This window comes from Mirounga leonina, unplaced genomic scaffold, assembly GCF_011800145.1.
Source record: "Mirounga leonina isolate KUSES-001 unplaced genomic scaffold, KU_Mleo_1.0 Mir_127, whole genome shotgun sequence".
Classification (NCBI taxonomy): domain Eukaryota; kingdom Metazoa; phylum Chordata; class Mammalia; order Carnivora; family Phocidae; genus Mirounga; species Mirounga leonina.
The window spans coordinates 15,300,860-15,319,165 of NW_023270316.1; the positions used below are offsets into that span (position 1 = coordinate 15,300,860).

The 18,306-nt window shown below is 42.5% G+C and overlaps 1 protein-coding gene across 1 annotated transcript in view; it reads left to right on the top strand.

Moving 5' to 3' along the window:
* ABCC4 (ATP binding cassette subfamily C member 4) overlaps positions 1-18,306 on the top strand; it is a 247,301-nt gene that overhangs the window by 196,016 nt on the left and 32,979 nt on the right. Inside the window, exon 26 of the mRNA XM_035003178.1 lies at positions 8,981-9,136. Within this exon, the coding sequence (XP_034859069.1) occupies positions 8,981-9,136 (156 nt within the window). The remainder of the gene's footprint in view (positions 1-8,980; positions 9,137-18,306) is intronic.

The following is an 18,306-nucleotide window of genomic DNA, read 5'->3' on the forward strand; positions in this document are numbered from 1 at the left end:
CTGAGCCACCCAGGCGCCCTCCAGCCTCAATTCCCAGCATGCCAAACTCCCACATGGGTATTGTGTAGCTTCTTCCAAAGCCTCCTGTCCTCCCCGTCCCCAGCATGTGCACTCTGCCCCTCTCTCTCCAGAGACCCTTCCCTTCTGTTATCTGGCTGGTGAAAGTCGTCTCATTTTCAGTCAACTCAGATGCATCTGCCTCTACGAGACCCTTAATTCTTCCACAGCATCTTATGTATTTTTTATGACAGCATTTACAGTACGCGTATGTTTATAGCAGCATTATGAACGCCAAAAATGGAAGCAGCGCAAGTTATTCATCAGTGTAGGAATAGATACACAAATGTAGTACGTCTATACGATGGAGTATTATCCAGCCTTAAAGAGGAAGCAACTTCTGACATATGGAAGAACCTCGAGGACATTATGCTAAATGAAATAAGCTCAAGGACAAAACAGGACAAAGACTGTCTAATTCCACTTACATGAGATTCCTGACCTGCTCAGATCCGTAGAGACAGATAGTAGGATGGTGATTGCCAGGGGCTGGGGGAGACGTGAATGTGGAGTTAGTGTTTAACGGGCACCGGGTTTGAGTCTTGCAAGGCAAGAAGAATTCTGGAGACTGATGGCACGGCACTGTGAGTGTCCTTAACACCACTGAACTGGACACCTGAGAAATGGCTGGGTTGATAAATTTTATGTTACATGCATTTTACCACAATTAAAAAAGAGAATTAAAAATGAAAATGAAAAATAAAAGGTAGCACTGGCAGCCTGCTTTGTAATTTGGGTTCTGTATCTCACAGTACCCTGAGGCTGCTTATTTTCATCTTCATTCCCCCGAAAATGGTATTGTGCAGGGCACATCGTGGGGCTGAGGGTCTGCTGGTGGGGACGGTGAGTGAGTAATACGCAGGGGTGAAGCAAACCAGTCACAAAAACTTATGTGCATCCCAGGCAGCTCCTGTAAACAGCCCGTTACCTAGATGTGTTAAATACTTTAAGACCTGCTCTTTCAAGCTCTTTCTACCCCAGATGCATTTAGTGGACTGTAGCCATAATTTAATGATTATACCCTTGTGACATGAAAGAATAAATATTCGACTTAACACCCAAATGATACCCAGGGAGCAGCTTTAGTAAGTCACGTGGCAAAAGCTGGCTCCTCATTATTTCCAGCCCCAATTGCAGATCCGGAGGACGGGGAGGGCGACCGTGTCCAGAGAATGTTAACCGTAGCTGGTTCTGTCCCTCCGAGCCTGTCAGGGATGCTTGCTTACTTGAAGACCGTGTGTCCATCAGAACGCACGTTCTAGACATGATTCTGTTAACTTGCACGCATCTTAAATTTCCCTCGAAGCCATTCACTGAATTACCTAAGAAACTGTGGTAAAACTTAGAAATATAACAGGTTTGTATTTTTCCATTTTAACCCGCCCCCCCAATCATATATCTGAGATTCTGCAGTGTTGAGGGGATTGAATTTGGAGACAGTTATAATAAGGACAGTAACTTTTGGTTTGTGTCTTGGTCCTCGGCAGTGTCCCCTTCCACGGCATTTATGTGATTAGCGACTATAGCCAGGCCACGGAGTCATGAAGTGACGTCACTGCCTGGGGAGCTAGGTCCCAGGATTTGTCTCCTCTCCACCCAGCCCCAGCCCTGTTATTCGGGGACACCACCATCCCCATCCTTTGGTGTTGTATTTGATTGGGACAGACTGTTGCAGGGTCAACGAAGGGGTAATGCACCAACACAGCAAAGGCGGGGCTTTATTCTCCTCCAGCATTTTCCTCTGCTGTCGGGATTCCTCGAACTTACAGTAAACAGGAAAATGTAATAGGTACTAAGCAGGTTTCTAATTCATGGAAGAAATAACAAGTAAAAATAAAGAACCAAAATGAGGTAAATAGCACCCTAGGCTTCCTGGTTAGATTCTAAACACTGGCTGCATTTTTCATTTAGATGATTTTGTGGCTGATTTGATCATTTTAAAGAGTACTGGGCCATTTTAAAGCATTTTCCAGCTCTAGAGGTAGATTGATTTTGGTTTGTTATTTTTTTTTCTTGCTCAGAGCTATTACTTGGATAATACATTTTTACAGATGTGTACTAGACCTTGCTATAATGTGCAAGAATAATAGTTTCCTACGTTTTCTCCTCTTTTACATAATATCTTCTCAGAAACCCCTCACCTCCCTCCAGTTTATCTCACTTCCTCTGCTGACTTTCTCATTCCTTGCTGCCCAGACCGTGGTAGCTGCATCACCTGGGAACTTCTTAGAAATGCTGACTCTCTTGGGCGCCTGGGTGGCTCAGTTGGTTAAGCGACTGCCTTCGGCTCAGGTCATGATCCTGGAGTCCCTGGATCGAGTCCCGCATCGGGCTCCCTGCTTGGCAGGGAGTCTGCTTCTCCCTCTGACCCTCCTCCCTCTCATGCTCTCTGTCTCTCATTCTCTCTCTCTCAAATAAATAAAATCTTAAAAAAAAAAAAAAAAGAAAAGAAATGCTGACTCTCAAGCCCACCCAGACCTCTTGTCTCCGAATTCCCTTTGAACGAGCCCCCGCCCTGCTAAAAAGTCTTCTCTCCCATAGGCAGGTTTGGAGAACTGTAACTCATGATTTCTAAGAAATGTCCTTTGACAGTTGAAATTGGGCTCATGAATTATCCCAACCCCTGTGACTGATCATGACACTCTAGAAAGTTCTATGTCCCCTCCCTATAGGTTTATTTACCTTTATATTCTGCAAGTTATGAAATTTACATTATAATTTAATTCTGTATGACTCTATGTTTATGCATCTATTTGTCTTTTTGGTGGAGTCTCTCTGCATCACAGACAGCGTTTCTTCTGCTCTACAGCCTTCCCCCCCTGCCCTCCTATAGGGTCCCTTGGTATTGTATCAGGCTGGGCCCTGCTTGGGCCTGGAGTCACAGACCGCCAAGTATAGCAATATATCTGAGGCCCTTTCACCACCTGTTGGGATGAAAAATTCATCTCACGGCCCCAAGCAGGCCAGTAGGTCTGTGTGGCCTCTCTCCTCACTCCAGCTGTAGGTGCCCACCTGACCACGGGTATCCTTTTTGCTCAAAGATGTCAGGTCTTTTGTCCCATCCTCCACATTATACCCCCCCCCCATATCCACATCATGCTTTAAATGTCAGGCAATAAGATCAGTAAGAGAGGCCAGTTCCTTGATCGCAACCACAGCTGTCCTGTCCCCACTTTCTTGTAGCCAGGGAGAGGGACGTAATGAGTTGCCAGGCCACCCACGTATCAGGAGGCCATCAGCAGAATGGACAAGCATTGGGCAGACATGACTTTGAGTCCCATTCTGCCCCTTCCTGGCTCTGTTATTTCAGGCAAGCTAATTAGCCTTAATAAGCCTCCCTCTGATCTCTTGCAAAATGGAAGTAATAGGTCACCTAGGGTTGTACACTTCAACAGGATGAGACCCCCCAGCTCCAAGACTGGTGCCAAACAGATGTTCGGACAACAGTAGCCATCACTGCCTTGGGGTATAACGTGGCCATAACCAGGTCCAGTGTGGATGTTGTCATCTGCCATTTGCATTAATTTATATGGTGATGGGCTCCATGGGCCATGTCTGCCTCCTCTGCCCAGTGTGGATGTTGTCATCTGCCATTTGCATTAATCTATATGGTGATGGGCTCCATGGGCCATGTCTGCCTTCTCTGCCCAGCCTATCCTATACCTCAACAGTGTGGCAGTAGATTTTCTATGAACTTGTCCATCCTGACTTAAATGCCTCAGTTCTGTATAGAATGCCTGTTTGGCACAGGACACCACGTGTAATAAAAAGAATGCAAAGGTGAATCCATGACAGATCCTGCTGTCCAGAAGTACAAGGAAGGTCGTATAAAATTCACTACTAAATAAGCTAGAAGGCGGTCACGATTTTTATCAAAGTTTAGAAAAAGATCATCTGTGGCGTGAGAGAAGCCCACATGCAGGGACAGGAAGAGCATTTGCAAGGAATTAGGCATTTGGGATAGACTTGGTGACATGTGGGCGGGATCTCCGCAGGTAGAAATGCATGGGAAGAACATTCAGGGTGGTGGGACCAGCATCAGCAAAGACACAATGCCTTGATCCCGCAAGTGAAGGATCAAGCCCCTGCAGAGCATTTGGGGAAGTGAATGACCAGGTACGGGGCACACCCTTGCACATGTAATTCTCGCAACTTCCTGGTAATCCCGAGGGAGCTGATTCCCGGCGATTTAAGGATGGAGAGTCCATGGAGATGCTTTCATAGAAGGGACTTCCTGAGACAGTGTAATAGGCATAGAGCTGTCCTGCAGAAACTCGGTCCGAGGAGTGAGCGCACGTGACCGTGGTGGGAAGAGGCAGATAATAGGAAGCCAGTAGCCATTGTGTACTCCTAGCAAGATGTAAGGGGGAAAGTGAGTCTACTTTTTGGAATCAAACTGATGTCAAGTAAAACAAAATTATAGGGGTGTCTGGGTGGCTCAATCGGTTAAGCGTCCAGCTTTTGGTTTCAGCTCAGGCTATGATCCTCTGGGTCCTGAGATCGAGGCTCCATGCTGGGCATGGAGCCTGCTTAAGATTCTCTCTCTCTCTCTCTCTGCCCCTCCCCCACTGCTCATGTATACACTTACTCCCTCTGTAAAAATAAATAAATAAAAATAAAAATAATGTTATAACACTCAGGCTTGTGAACATGCAGGGAAACAGGAGTCAAAATTGGTATCTTATTTCTAGAGGGTAGCTTGGCATTACTTAACAGACTCCTTTGAAAATGTTTATACCTGTTTTTCAGTAATTCCACATCTAAGAATTTTTCTTAAGGAAGTAATTAGAGTTGTTTGTGAAGATTTAGCTTCAAGGATATTCAACACAGTTATTTATAATAAAATATTGGACATAGCCTAAATATCCACAAATAGGGGGACCTTTAAATCAATGATCGCATATAGTCTAATATTATGTGGCCATTAAAATATTCTCTTGAAATATTAAGTGAAAACAGTTTACTACAATAGGTTCATATTACTCATTTTGTTTAAATCTATGAGCTTGTATCTTTCTAGACATAGGTCTAGAAAGAAAATATATCAATCTGAAGAATGGTTTTATTTTTATTTTATTATTTTTTAAAGATTTTATTTATTTGACAGAGAGCACAAGCAGGGGAAGTGGGAGAGGGATAATCAGCCTCCCTGCTGAGCAAGGAGCCCCCCGCAGGACTCGATCCCAGGACCCTGGGATCATGGCCTGAGCTGAAGGCAGACGCTTAATGGACTGAGCCACACAGGCATCCCTGAAGAATGGTTTTAAATCAAAGTGCTGGGGTTATGGCTAGTATTTATTGACTTTTTACATTCCTTTGCACTGACTATGATTAAGCATTGATTTTGTATTTTAAAAGGTCATGCAGCCTTGCACTCAGGTGAGGGACTGAGTCAGGAAAGCTTGTGGAGGTAGAATCTTTAGGGCCTGGTGCCATGCTGGACGGGGAGGAAGCTGCAAGTAAGGTTAATGTGTTGAGCCCATGAGCCTAGGAAAGAAGTTATGAGATTAAGATGGGGAAGTTGGAAAAGGCAGCTTGTAAGTTAATCATGTTGAGTTTGATCTATAAAGAGAGATCCAGATATAAATGTCTCACATGCTGCTGTGGTTGTCAGAAACCAACCTCAGCCTCATTAGGAAAACATAAAGGGTTAATTGTAAATCAGCTTAAATAAGAATATCTCGAAGTATCTGTTTGGTTTTGAGTATGTAAGCTTACTGATATTGGCGATATTCTCCATGGGAAATTGGTAAAGCCCATTGGTGAACTGTGAAAGACATGGGCTACGGTTTGGATGACAGGACAATAGAGAGAAATAGCTAGAACCCATTTTTTTTTTAATTGCATTTTTATGTTTATTCTTAGTTGATTTTGGAGATCACAGTCCTGTGGTTGTGGGAAGCCCTCCGTGCCCCCTGCCATATCCTGGCCCTTTACCAAAAGTCTTCAAATGTTCCAGTTTGCACAGGTGGATCGGTTTCACTTGGGGTGATAGCATGGGAGCATCCATACATTCTCAGAGACCCAATTCTTTTTTTTTTTTAATTTGTTTTTTTATTAACATAATGTATTATTTGTTTTGGGGGTACTGGTCTGTGACTCATCAGTCTTACACAATTCTCAGCACTCATCATAGCACATACTCTCCACAGTGTTCATCACCTGGCCACCCCATCCCTCCCCACCACTCCAGCAGCCCTCAGTTTGTTTCCTGAGATTAAGAGTCCCTTTGGTTTTTTCTCTCTCTCTGGTTTCATCTTGTTTCATTTTTCCCTCACTTCCCCTATGATCCTCTGCTTTGTTCCTCAAATTCCTCATATCAGTGAGATCATATGATACTTGTCTTTCTCTGATTGACTTATTTTGCTTAGCGTAATACCCTCTGGTTCCATCCACATCATTGCAAATGGCAAGATTTCATTTTTTGATGGCTGCATAATATTCCGTTGTATATATATATATATCACATCTTTTTTATCCATTCATCTGTTGATGGACATCTAGGCCCCTTCCACTGGGGACATTGCTGCTATAAACATTGGGGTGCATGTGCCCCTTTGGATCACTACATTTGTATCTTTGGATAAATACCCAGTAGTACAATTGCTGGGTCGTAGGGTAGCTCTATTTTCAACTTTTTGAGGAAACTCCATACTGTTTTCCAGAGTGGCTGCACCAGCTTGCATTCTCACCAAGAGTGTAGGAGGGTTCCCCTTTTTCCGCATCCTCGCCAACCTCTGTCATTTTCTGATTTGTTAATTCTAACCATTCTGACTGGTATGAGGTGGTATCTCATTGTGGTTTTGATTTGGATTTCCCTGATGCCGAGTGATGTTGAGCACTTTTTCATGTGTCTGTTGGCCATTTGGATGTCTTCTTTGCAGAAATGTCAGAGACACAACTCTTGCCTGTATCTTGATATGTGTTTATTTACATTTGAGAACACCTAGAAATACACAGAAACATAGGAGCTCTGTGTGTGTGTGTGTGTGTGCGTGTGCACGTGCTTGGACCTACCCATGTGTGGAAAATTACCCATCTGTGAAATATAAATTAGGACTTACTATAAGGTACAAAATGCCTATACAGATGATAAAATTAGCCAAAGCCACTTTCCTTACATTTATCTCTATAAAGGTAGGCTCTTTTTTGAAGTGCCATCAATAGTTACACAAGTGAAGCTTTAAAACTTCAGAAGTATTCCATTGAGATAATATGTAATGTTCCCAGCATAGAATCTGTGCTCAGAAAGTTCTCTGTTGAAAGCTGTGAGTTTTAAAAATTTACTGAATGAATTTACAAATGATTGGAAGCATGTCTTAATACCCTTCATTGATTCCAGATACTACCTAGATGAGATGGTATCCTCTCTTGGGAAGCTCCCACCAGGGAATTTGTAGTTGGGTGTTGGTCAAGCTCATTGGTATTTAAAAAAAAAAAAAAAAAAGCCAGTTTCTGCATACAGGTTTATTTATTTATTTATTTATTTATTTATTTATTTATTTATTTATTTATTTATTTATTTTAAAGATTTTATTTATTTACTTGAGAGAGAGAATGAGACAGAGAGAGAGAGCACGAGATGGGGGAGGGTCAGAGGGAGAAGCAGGCTCCCCGCCGAGCAGGGAGCCCGATGTGGGACTCGATCCCGGGACTCCAGGATCATGACCTGAGCCGAAGGCAGTCGCTTAACCAACTGAGCCACCCAGGCGCCCCTGCATACAGGTTTAAATGCACACAGCTAATAACCAATTTTGTACAACACAGTTTCATCCCTGACCGGCATTTTACCTGCTTTATATTGGTGCTTTGATCTTGTCAGTGCATTTAATTTCTCTGTGCTTCGGTTCTAATAACCAGACTGATACTGAACACGTATCTTTCCCAAGGGGGTAATTGTGAGTATTAATTACTTTGCAAAATGCCTTTCGAACTGCTCAGATGAAAGGCCCCATATAAAAAGCAAATGTTATTTGTGTTGTTGTTGATGACGATCTCATTATGGGTATTTCAGCTACCGGCTACTGTTTTTTAAGACACTGAGACTTAGATTTTAGAATTTTAAGATGTTTCCTTTCGAGACAGAATGTAACCAGGTATTTAATAGCCAGAAATGTTTTGGTTGTTCTCCCAAGGAATAATTCCTCTTAGGTGGTAGAATTCTGGGAAAATGATCACTATTTTACATAGAATGCTTCTGACTTGTTGATATCTGTATAAAATTATCCAAGAAATTCTCAAGGTTCAAAATACCCAGATGCTGGGGCACCTGGGTGATTAGTCGGTTAAGCGTCTGCCTTCGGCTCAGGTCATGATCCCAGGGTCCTGGGATCAAGCCCCACATCAGGCTCCCTGCTCAGCAGGAAGCCTGCTTCTCCCTCTCCCACTCCCCCTGCTTGTGTTCCCTCTCTCGCTGTCTCTCTCTGTCAAATAAATAAATAAAATCTTTTAAAAAAAACAACAAAAAACCCCCCCAAAAAACAAAATACCCAGATGCTAGGAATAATGCTAATTTTAAAACTGACTTGCCAGCCACTGAGGAGATTGCTGGTTTTTCACTGCCAGTGGGCTGATCGTATTATTTTTATCTTTTCTTTAGACCCAATCGATCTCACCCAAGGACAGTGCCCGCCCCCCTGTCGCCCCCGCCCCTCAGACACAAGGGACATTTGTCAGTGTCTGACATTTTCGGTTGCCACAATTTGGGGCAGAGCACAGGGATAGTGGTAAACATTTTATAATGTACAGGACAGCTCTCTACAACGAAGAATTATCTAGCCCAAAATGTCAGCAGTGCCGAAGTTGAGACCCTCTTTCGCACCACATTCGTTACAGAGCTTCCTTAATCCGTCTTCAACAACCACAGTTTCTCCTAGGTATGTTGTGTATTATTATTCTTAATCCCTCCTGGATCTCTTTACAGGTTGGCATTGTGGGAAGAACAGGAGCTGGAAAAAGTTCCCTCATCTCAGCGCTTTTTAGATTGTCAGAACCGGAAGGGAGAATTTGGATTGATAAGATCTTGACAACTGAAATTGGGCTTCACGATCTAAGGAAGAAAATGTCCATCATACCTCAGGTATACAAGTCAGGGCATTGTCGTGTGTTCTTCTTATGAGGGAACTTAAGTTTAATTGCTTTTAATTTTATTGCTTTTTTAAAAGAAAAAATGAAGGGTTGATCCTTTTGCTGCAATATATTTTTAACAGCAAGTATTTTTATCTGATACCAGGTTGTGTGTGTGTGTGTGTTAGATTTAATAACTTACCAGAGAAATTTCTGGACTCAGACTTCCACAGGTACCACAGTTTTATCCACTGATAAACACCTAATTCTGAAAAGAAAATGACAAATGATTTGTTTAGCACTTGAGAGGCTTCTATAGGGAAATATGGGTTTTAAGTGTTTTAATGATACAATTTTGCTGTAGGAAATAAAGCTAACTTTTCAAAGGTAATTGTCTCAGAGGGCTTGCTATGAAACTGCTGGGCTTTGAGCATCACTGTGCGTATAGATGCTTTGGGGAGACGTAGAAGCTGGCCATTAGTAAATGAACTGTGACCAGGAGGCAGTAGAGAATACTGAGAAGAGCACACGAGAAGGAGTGCTGTCTCTCTGGACCTCAGGTTTCTCCCCCTCACGAGGCAGCTCCTAGTACCATTGCCCAGAGCCGTTGTGAGGCCTGGCTCAGTGAGTGTGGAGTGCTTCTCCTGACCCAGCACCTGATTCTGTTTTCTTATCCTGCTTCTTAATAGAAGTGTGACTTTCTTTTCTTTTTTTTTTTTTTAAAGACTTTATTTATTTGACAGAGAGAGACACAGCGAGAGAGGGAACACAAGCAGGGGGAGTGGGAGAGGGAGAAGCAGGCTTCCCGCCAAGCAGGGAGCCCGATGTGGGGCTCGATCCCAGGACCCTGGGACCATGACCTGAGCCAGAAGGCAGACGCTTAACGACTGAGCCACCCAGGTGCCCCAGAAGTGTGACTTTCAGGAAACGTTCCAGAGATTGAATTATGCACAGTACGAGCTCCTGTCATTCCTCGTGGTTTATCCATTCAGTTTCAATAAAAATTTAGAAATTATTGATTGAGCAAATACTGTCCTCCAAGTATATAGCCCAGGGCAGCGTAGGCCCCTTGCCCACTGGCCTGAGGCCTGCAGCCCTGGGGTCTGGTCTTCCATCTACCCTCTGCTTTGGTGCTTACATTTACTCAACTCCAGACTTAGCTGATTTTTGTTTTGTTTTTGTTTTAAGTTGGGGTTTTGTTATACTCTACAATCATCTGCCTAGCAGAGGAAGCTGAGAAACACTCTCTCTCTCTCTCTCACACACACACACACACACACACACACACACCCTTGAGATGAGAAACATGGGGAATGAGACAAAGAAAGCCATGCAAATGTGCTTCCTGGCATGTGAATAGAAAGAGCTTGCAAATGCCTGTTTATTAGAAAACATGTAGAATACAGCACCCAAAACGGAGGAGAGTGTGGACTTCCATCTTAAGATTGAGTATAACTGTTGCTGCCTACCACTGGCCTCTGAAATAATTGGAATTATTATTCTAAGTAATTTCACAATCAAAATCAAGATACTCCTTTCAGAACCACAGTGAGATGCCCCTTACAGGCCTCACTAGAGTCAGTATTCTCAATAAAACGGAAAATACCAGGGCCCCTGGCAGGCTCAGTCCCTAGGGCATGTGACTCTTAATCTCGGAGTCATGAGTTTGAGCCCCATGTTGGGTATAGAGATTACTTTAGAAAACAAAACAAAACAACACCACAGAAAATACCGAGTGCAGGCGAGGTTGTGACAAAATTTGAACCCTTTTTTATTGCTTGTGGGAGTGTAAAATGTAGCCCCTGAGGACAACAGAATGGAGTTTTATCAAAAAATGAAAAATAGAATCACTTATGAATGATCATATAGAATTATCGTATCCTATTAGCAGTTCCACTTCTGGATATTTATCCAAAATAATCCAAAGCAGAAATTCTGAGCAATATTTGTACACCCATGTTCATAGTAGCAGTGTTCTCAGGAGTCAAAATGTGGAAGCAGTCCCCATGTCCTTAGGTAGATGAATGGATGTACAAGGTGTGGTATGTTCACGCAGTGGACTATTATTACTCAGCCTTAAAAGGGAAGGAAATTTTGGCATGAGCTACAGCATAGATGAACCTTGGGGACATTATGTTAAATGAAATAAACCTGTCACAAAAGGACAAATACTGTATGATTCTGCTTATATGAGGTACCTAAGTAGTCATTTTGATGGAGACAGGAAGTAGAATGGTGTTTGCCAAGGGGCTGGAGGGAGGGATGGAGAGTTAGTGTTTAATGGGTACAGAATTCCAGCTGGAATAATAAAAAGAGTTCTGGAGATGGATGGTGGGGATAGCTACACAACAATGTGAATATATTTAAATACTCCTGAACTCGTCACTTAGAAATGATTAAGGTGGTAAATTTTGTGTTATGTGTATTTTACCGCAATTTAAAAATCTTTAATAGCTCTCCTATCCCTGATGCTTCTGTGCTTTGCTTTTTTTTTTTAATTGAAGAATAATTGACATACAGTATTGTATTAGATTCAGGTGTACATCGCAGTGATTCCATATTGATATACATTATGAAATGGTCAGCATAATACATCCAGTTCACCTTTTAATCCCCTCCACCTATTTTGTCCATTTAAAAAAAATTTTTTTTTAAACCTCCTTCTTTTCAGGAAAAATGGAAAGACATTTTCAGCACATTCAATCCCTGTATTTAACAATTCCCTCTGGCTACTATGACTTAAGTGATTACAGTAGAAAATAAATGAGTTGAAATTCCCAAGTTTTATATTTTGGTTGTACTCATCTCTGAAATGGGCCAAACGAGATTAGTTAGCAGAGATGATGGGCGTTGTCTGTAAAGTACTTTCATGTCCTTGGATGAAAGGATTGAGGAACATGTCCCGCATTATTTTTAATGCTTCTTAATAAGAAATGGTTGTATGCTTGTGTACATAAAAGAACTGTATAAATAAAGAAATAACGTTAGATGATTCTTGGCTCTGCCACTGATGTTTTGGAAGCACATCTGAGCAAAGCCTAAATACACCTTGACATCACCAGGTCTTGGTTCTCTTCCATAACTTCCCACCCTACTTTTGAGCATGCCCAAGGTGCGTGCATCCTGCAGAGACTGTGCTTACAAAACAGTACTAAGCTTTGTATCCATGTAGATAATGATCACCAACCATTGTAAACACAGAATCTTTATTTTCTCACTTTATGTGCCTTTGCCTCTAAGGCACAGTGTTGGTTGATGAAAGCGAGTCTTGAGAGATATGCAGAATGCGTAAAGGGTCCCAGGAAATCTTGCGGGAGGCAGCCAGGGGTGGAACCTTTAAGAGCGCTGACCGAGTGTCAATAGGACCCACGTTTTTATTCCAAGTCTGTCTCAACAAGTGTGTGACCTTGATGATGTCACTTGGCCTCCAAGCTCCACTGTCCTTGTCCTTAAACCAGGTCTAGTAATTACTGCCTCACAGATTTGTCGTGAAAATTTAACGGGATGAGAAAATGTTGGTGGCCCAATGCCCTGCTCTTAGGAATGCTACATAAGTAGTACCTAGTATTACTAAGGATCAGGGCACTAGCCTTTCCAGTATTATTGTTACTTAATTAAAAACAGGAACAGAGGGTGCCTGGGTGGCTCAGATGGTTAAGCGTCTGCCTTCGGCTCAGGTCATGATCTCAGGGTCCTGGGATCGAGTCCCGCATCGGGCTCCCTGCTCCTTGGGAGCCTGCTTCTCCCTCTGCCTTTCTCTCTCGCTTTGTCTCTCATGAATTAAAAAAAAAAAAAAAAAATCCTTAAAAAGAAAAAAAACAGGAACAGATTCTGGAATGACTTTCTATTTATGTTTTTGTGGTCCTTGGTGATTTCTTTTACATCTCTTGCTTATCACATAAACTAACTTGTTTGTATAAATTTAAATGGTGAAACAAAAAAAAGTGAGCACAATGTGAATTTTAGGGTAACATGGAACAGAAACCTACCCAGCGTTTTTCTCACCAGGAACAAGAGGAAAGAAGTATCACTTGTTTTCTTTTGTTTTCTGGCTCCTCTCCCACCTGGTTTCTTTCCTGAACTCTGCTCTGTACCCCACTAATACTATGTGGTCCCCTGTGAAGACCCTGATGTATTTTCTCAGCTCTCCCCAAATGCCTGGCTTTTTCCTACCTCTCCTGGAGGCTGTCTCTCTCATTTCTGTTGATCTGGTGCTGGTTGTCTTTCCCTGCTATCTCCAACTTCATCCTCACCTAAGTTATATGGTTATCCTTATCGTCGGACACATTTAATAATGGAGGCACTGTGAGCTTAACCCACTGAACAATAAGGGGCAGAGCCAGGGTTCGTATTTATTTTAGGGAGATTCCCAGCTCCGAGCCACTGACCGATCTGCTGGGGACCGGGGCACCCAGTGACTGCCGTCCACAGTAGAACTGCTGTACCTCACGATCCTGCATGCACACATGTGCACACACACGTGCAGAAACACACATTTCCCCACACACTATCACTCTTAGTGCTTTGCACTCTATTTTCTATTATATCCATTCTATGCTAGTTCATATAAAAGACAAAATGGTGGTCATGAGGCACAAAATTGATTTCATGATCCATTGGCTGCACCTGCAGTTTGAAAAAGCACTTTCCCTCACTGTCCCCTGTCTGGCCGGGCTCCTGCTACATGTGAGTCCTGTGCCTGGAGCCTCATGGGTGGCCCCGATTCTCACCGCAGCCCTGCTGGCTTCACCCCGTTTTCCAGGAAGGAAGTGAAGGCTGGTGGGGGTGGTTAATAATGTACCCTGAGTCAAACAGCTAGTAAGCAGTAGAATCAGAACTCAGGACTGCCTGACTTAAATACATATACAGTACATGTTTTTTTGAACTGAATGATCTCCAATATCCCACCCATTGTGTTCTACCCTACTCAAAAAGGATTCCCCAAAATCACAACAAGGGAGGATAAATAGCAAAGTCAAAAGATACTTCTCCCGGTGCTACAATGGTGGGCAGTGGTGGTTTTGAAAGGCTGAAACTCTTGTGACCTTCGCTGAAAACCCTGAGGCACACTCAGCCCTAAAAGAAAATCAGTTTAGGAAAAGGGGTTAATTCACTTACAGGTCATGGGCAGGCATCAGGAGTAGGTACTCGAAATTGTACCGTGCTAGACCTGAGAGCCCTTTCTCTTTGCAGTGACTGCAGAGGTGGGAAGGTCTGTTGGCCTGGTCGCTTAAAAGTTACTTGTCTAGGGCGCCTGGGTGGCTCAGTTGGTTGGACGACTGCCTTCGGCTCAGGTCATGATCCTTGAGTCCCAGGATCGAGTCCCGCATCGGGCTCCCTGCTCAGCGGGGAGTCTGCTTCTCCCTCTGACCCTCCTCCCTCTCATGCTCTCTCTCATTCTCTCTGTCTCAAATAAATAAATAAAATTAAAAAAAAAAAAAGAGCCAAAATATGTTAAAATTTATGAAATTTGGGGCACCTGGGTGGCTCAGTTGGTTAGGCGACTGCCTTCGGCTCAGGTCATGATCCTGGAGTCCCGGGATCGAGTCCCGCATCGGGCTCCCTGCTCGGCGGGGAGTCTGCTTCTCCCTCTGACCCTCCCCCATCTCGTGCTCTCTATCTCTCATTCTCTCTCTCTCAAATAAATAAATAAAATCTTTAAAAAAAAAAAAAAGTTACTTGTCTATAGCGCAGACAGCTTCCATCCCTCTTCCCCCAAAATGAATAGGAAACAGAGTCCTTGTGTCTCCACATCCTTGTTTAGGGAACCTATGAAGTTTGGAGCGGTCTCTGCAGAGGAGAATGGAGGCTTGTTTGTTTTTTGTGTTCCCGCTTTCGATGAGCCAGGCCTGCGTCATTCCCCGGCTCCAAGCTTGCCGTGAGCCTGGCTACAGCAGTGAGCTTCCACGGTGGTCCCGCTCTCCCAGGCTCATCCTGGTCGCCTTTGACCACTCCTTGAGGGATCAGACTGGGGAGAGAGGTGATCACAGCCAGGACCGACGTCGGAACAAGGGGTAAGGGAGTGGTGACCCAGATGGTGAGATGGTTAGGGGCCAGTCCCCCCCAGGGAATGTTCAGGAACAAATACTGTGTTCTTATGAATGTACTCTGCAATTTGTATAATTTCAGGGGTAAGCAAAAAAAAAAATGAAAGCACTTTCTAAATTTCCAAATTTAGAAATGGACACTTCAAGGCTCTAAACCATGGGCAGTATCCACTCTGCGGCCCAATGGACACTTGTTGCCGAAATGGACACTTCCCTTTGTGCTCACGACCTGAAATAGTTAAACATATTCCCCAAGAGAGCAAAAAGATGAGATTATATTTAGGGAATAGCTTGCTTATCTGAAAGGATCTGGAAAAATGGATTTCAAAACTTTTTTGGATGGATTCTCTACATCTAAGGCCCCTTTCCTTTTGGCACCAAGAAAATGTTTTCAATTGAAAAGTGATTCCATGCAAATTCATTATTTATGATTGTACCCCAAGGGTTGGCACAGATCAACAGCTATCATCTTTATCATGATTAAACAGATTCATTTTTTTACATTTAATAGACTTTTTAAAATTAAAGCAAAAGCGAGGTATTTTTTAAACCATCCACTCTGTTCCTTTGGTATTTCTGTTCCCTGGGTTATCTTTTGTAGGTAGAAAAGGTCAACCTGAACTGTCTCTTTTAGACTTCTTTATTCTTACCTGGTTTTCTTTCCTCTATTTTTTTTTCGTTGTTGAGAACAGAACTCAGAGAAGAGGTGGGTATGCTGTTACTAGTAAAGAAATACAACTGGATTCTAGCCTAATGGAGTCAGCCTTTTGTTTCTGACACTGAAGTCTTCATTAAAGCCCGGGGAACTGCTCCCGGGAGCTTCTGACCTTTTTGTATCGAAAGAGGACTTTACAGGACTTAAATTCTTTTTCCTTTGTTGGCAAACAATTGTTCTTTTCTTCTGAATATGGATGATGATCGGTTCATTCAGAGGCTACAGGATTAAAAAAAAAAAAAAGGAAAGCAAGATTTAAAGCTCCTTCAGGTGATTCTGTCATTCTTGGAACAGGGAGATGAGCTGCCCTTAATAAAGGTCCTCCGTTTAGAAATGAAAATGTAGCTGTTAGGACGCGCAGGACCGGCAGCCACTCTGGAAGATATATTTTAGTCGAGGGCAGTTTTCTGGTTGGGGGCTGACATGATTAGGGTATGGTAAAGTGTTGTGCTTTATCTGCCTGGTTTGTAACCACTTGTGCGTTTTTTGTCTCGCACCAGGGTCATTTTAAGCTTCTGAAGGTTAGTGGGTAGGGTTTCTTTTTAGGATAATGAGAGGTTTGTCTTTCAATAGCGTATACAAAAGGCCTAGTAAGACTGCGGTTGTCTTACAGTTGTGTTGAGGGATTATCAATTTACTACACTAAATGCTTTGATTCAGAGTGGCCATTTTTGGGTCACATGGCTGATATGAACTTGTGTTACGTTGTAACAAAGGAAAACATTACTGAATATGGCACAAAGGATAAAAAAAAAATAGGAACTTTAAACTGATGAAAAACAGATTTGATGTTCAGGTTCCATTTAAAAGATGACACTGAACAAGAGCATTTGTCTTCCTAACTCTGCCATGCCAGCTAACTCTTATTAAATGAGGTTTAATTGTTTACCTTCAGAAAAAAATATACTTAGGCTAATATATTTAGTATATATTATATGTTTACATGAAGGGTGTATGTCTGGCCATAAATCTCGACACTGAAATGTTCTGCCTGCAAACATTTTTACAACATTTATTTATAAGATTAGTTTATTAACTTCATTGCTTGGAGGTGGGTACTTTAAATAGTAGTATCTATCAGAAATGATAATTAATTTGACCCTTATCTGCTCCTGCAGTATATGTCTACTGTGAGCACTTTTATTACCTTTTGAAGATAATATAGTGGTTTCTTATTTGGCAAGTGGATGAAAGTAGAATGAATAGAAACCAAAATGAACACCATGCATAAAACACATTGGCATATTAAAACAGGCATTGTTAACAAATTGCCTGCTGGTTTTAAAGAAAAATACAGCTTCAATCAGTTAATGTTGTAATAAACCATTCTCTTCATTCAAGTTTTGACTGAAATTGTACTCATTTTGAAATATATATTTGGCATGTCATAACAAAGAAAAATATTCTAATTTACTAAACTCTTTTCTTCTGATGACTGCTAAGGAAACGTGAGTAATTGCCTACTATATCCCTTTAGATTGACAGTAGAGTTTTAAGTGGTGACCCTTAATTGCAATGGGAAATGGTTAAACTTAACTTTTTTCTCTTTATGATCGCGGTGACTCGCTGATAATGAGCAGAACCTCCCTAAGGCCTTGCAGATACCTGAGGTGTCTTCTTCAAGCTCAGCTTAAAGCAGCTTCCACTCAGTGTCAGAGGGAGCAACTCCTCTTTCTGCAAAGAATCCCACTTTAGTCCTCCAGTCTTTGGAGAGATTCATTCCTTTCAAGACCTTCTCCTAAAGAGAAAAAGGCGAGGGAGGTGACGAGAGAGACCCTTCCTGTTGATGAAATAGGTGATCGAATTTTAAATGTGTGCTCTCCCGTGCCTGTTCTCTTGAATCACCCAAACTATGATTCCCAAATCTGCGAATCCTGGGCCCTTTCATTCTTTAACAAAGGAAGGAAAGTCTTCACAAGGCAGTTTTTTGTAGATTAGCTTAGGTAACACCTCTGCAGAGTGTACTTTGAAAACCAGGTGGACACTTCATCCTAGACCTCCTACTGGATGTGAGTTTGCTTTATGAGAAGCCCCTGAAGGCAAACACACATTTGGGTCCTGTACACCTTGACAGGCTTGTGGTTAGTAGAAGCCAAGTGACCACCTCCCCCTTCTTTGGTCTTGAAGCTGATTCCTTAACCTGTTCTCTTTTCAGCCCTTTTACCTCCCCAAATACCAGTCCTCAAAGTTTCTCAGTTTGGGCCGCAGAGTGGATACTGCCCATGGTTTAGAGCCTTGATGGGAGGAGGATGGGTAGCAGCCCTCCTCCTTTCAGGAACCTTCAGGGAATCAGCTGGAGAAGGAGAAACACCTAGCTTGTTGAACTCTTCTTAGAATTGATCATTACAAAGAGTAAGATAAAGTAGAATCTGAAGAATTTCTGAAGTAGAATGAGTGAAGACTTTTTTTTTTTAATTTTAT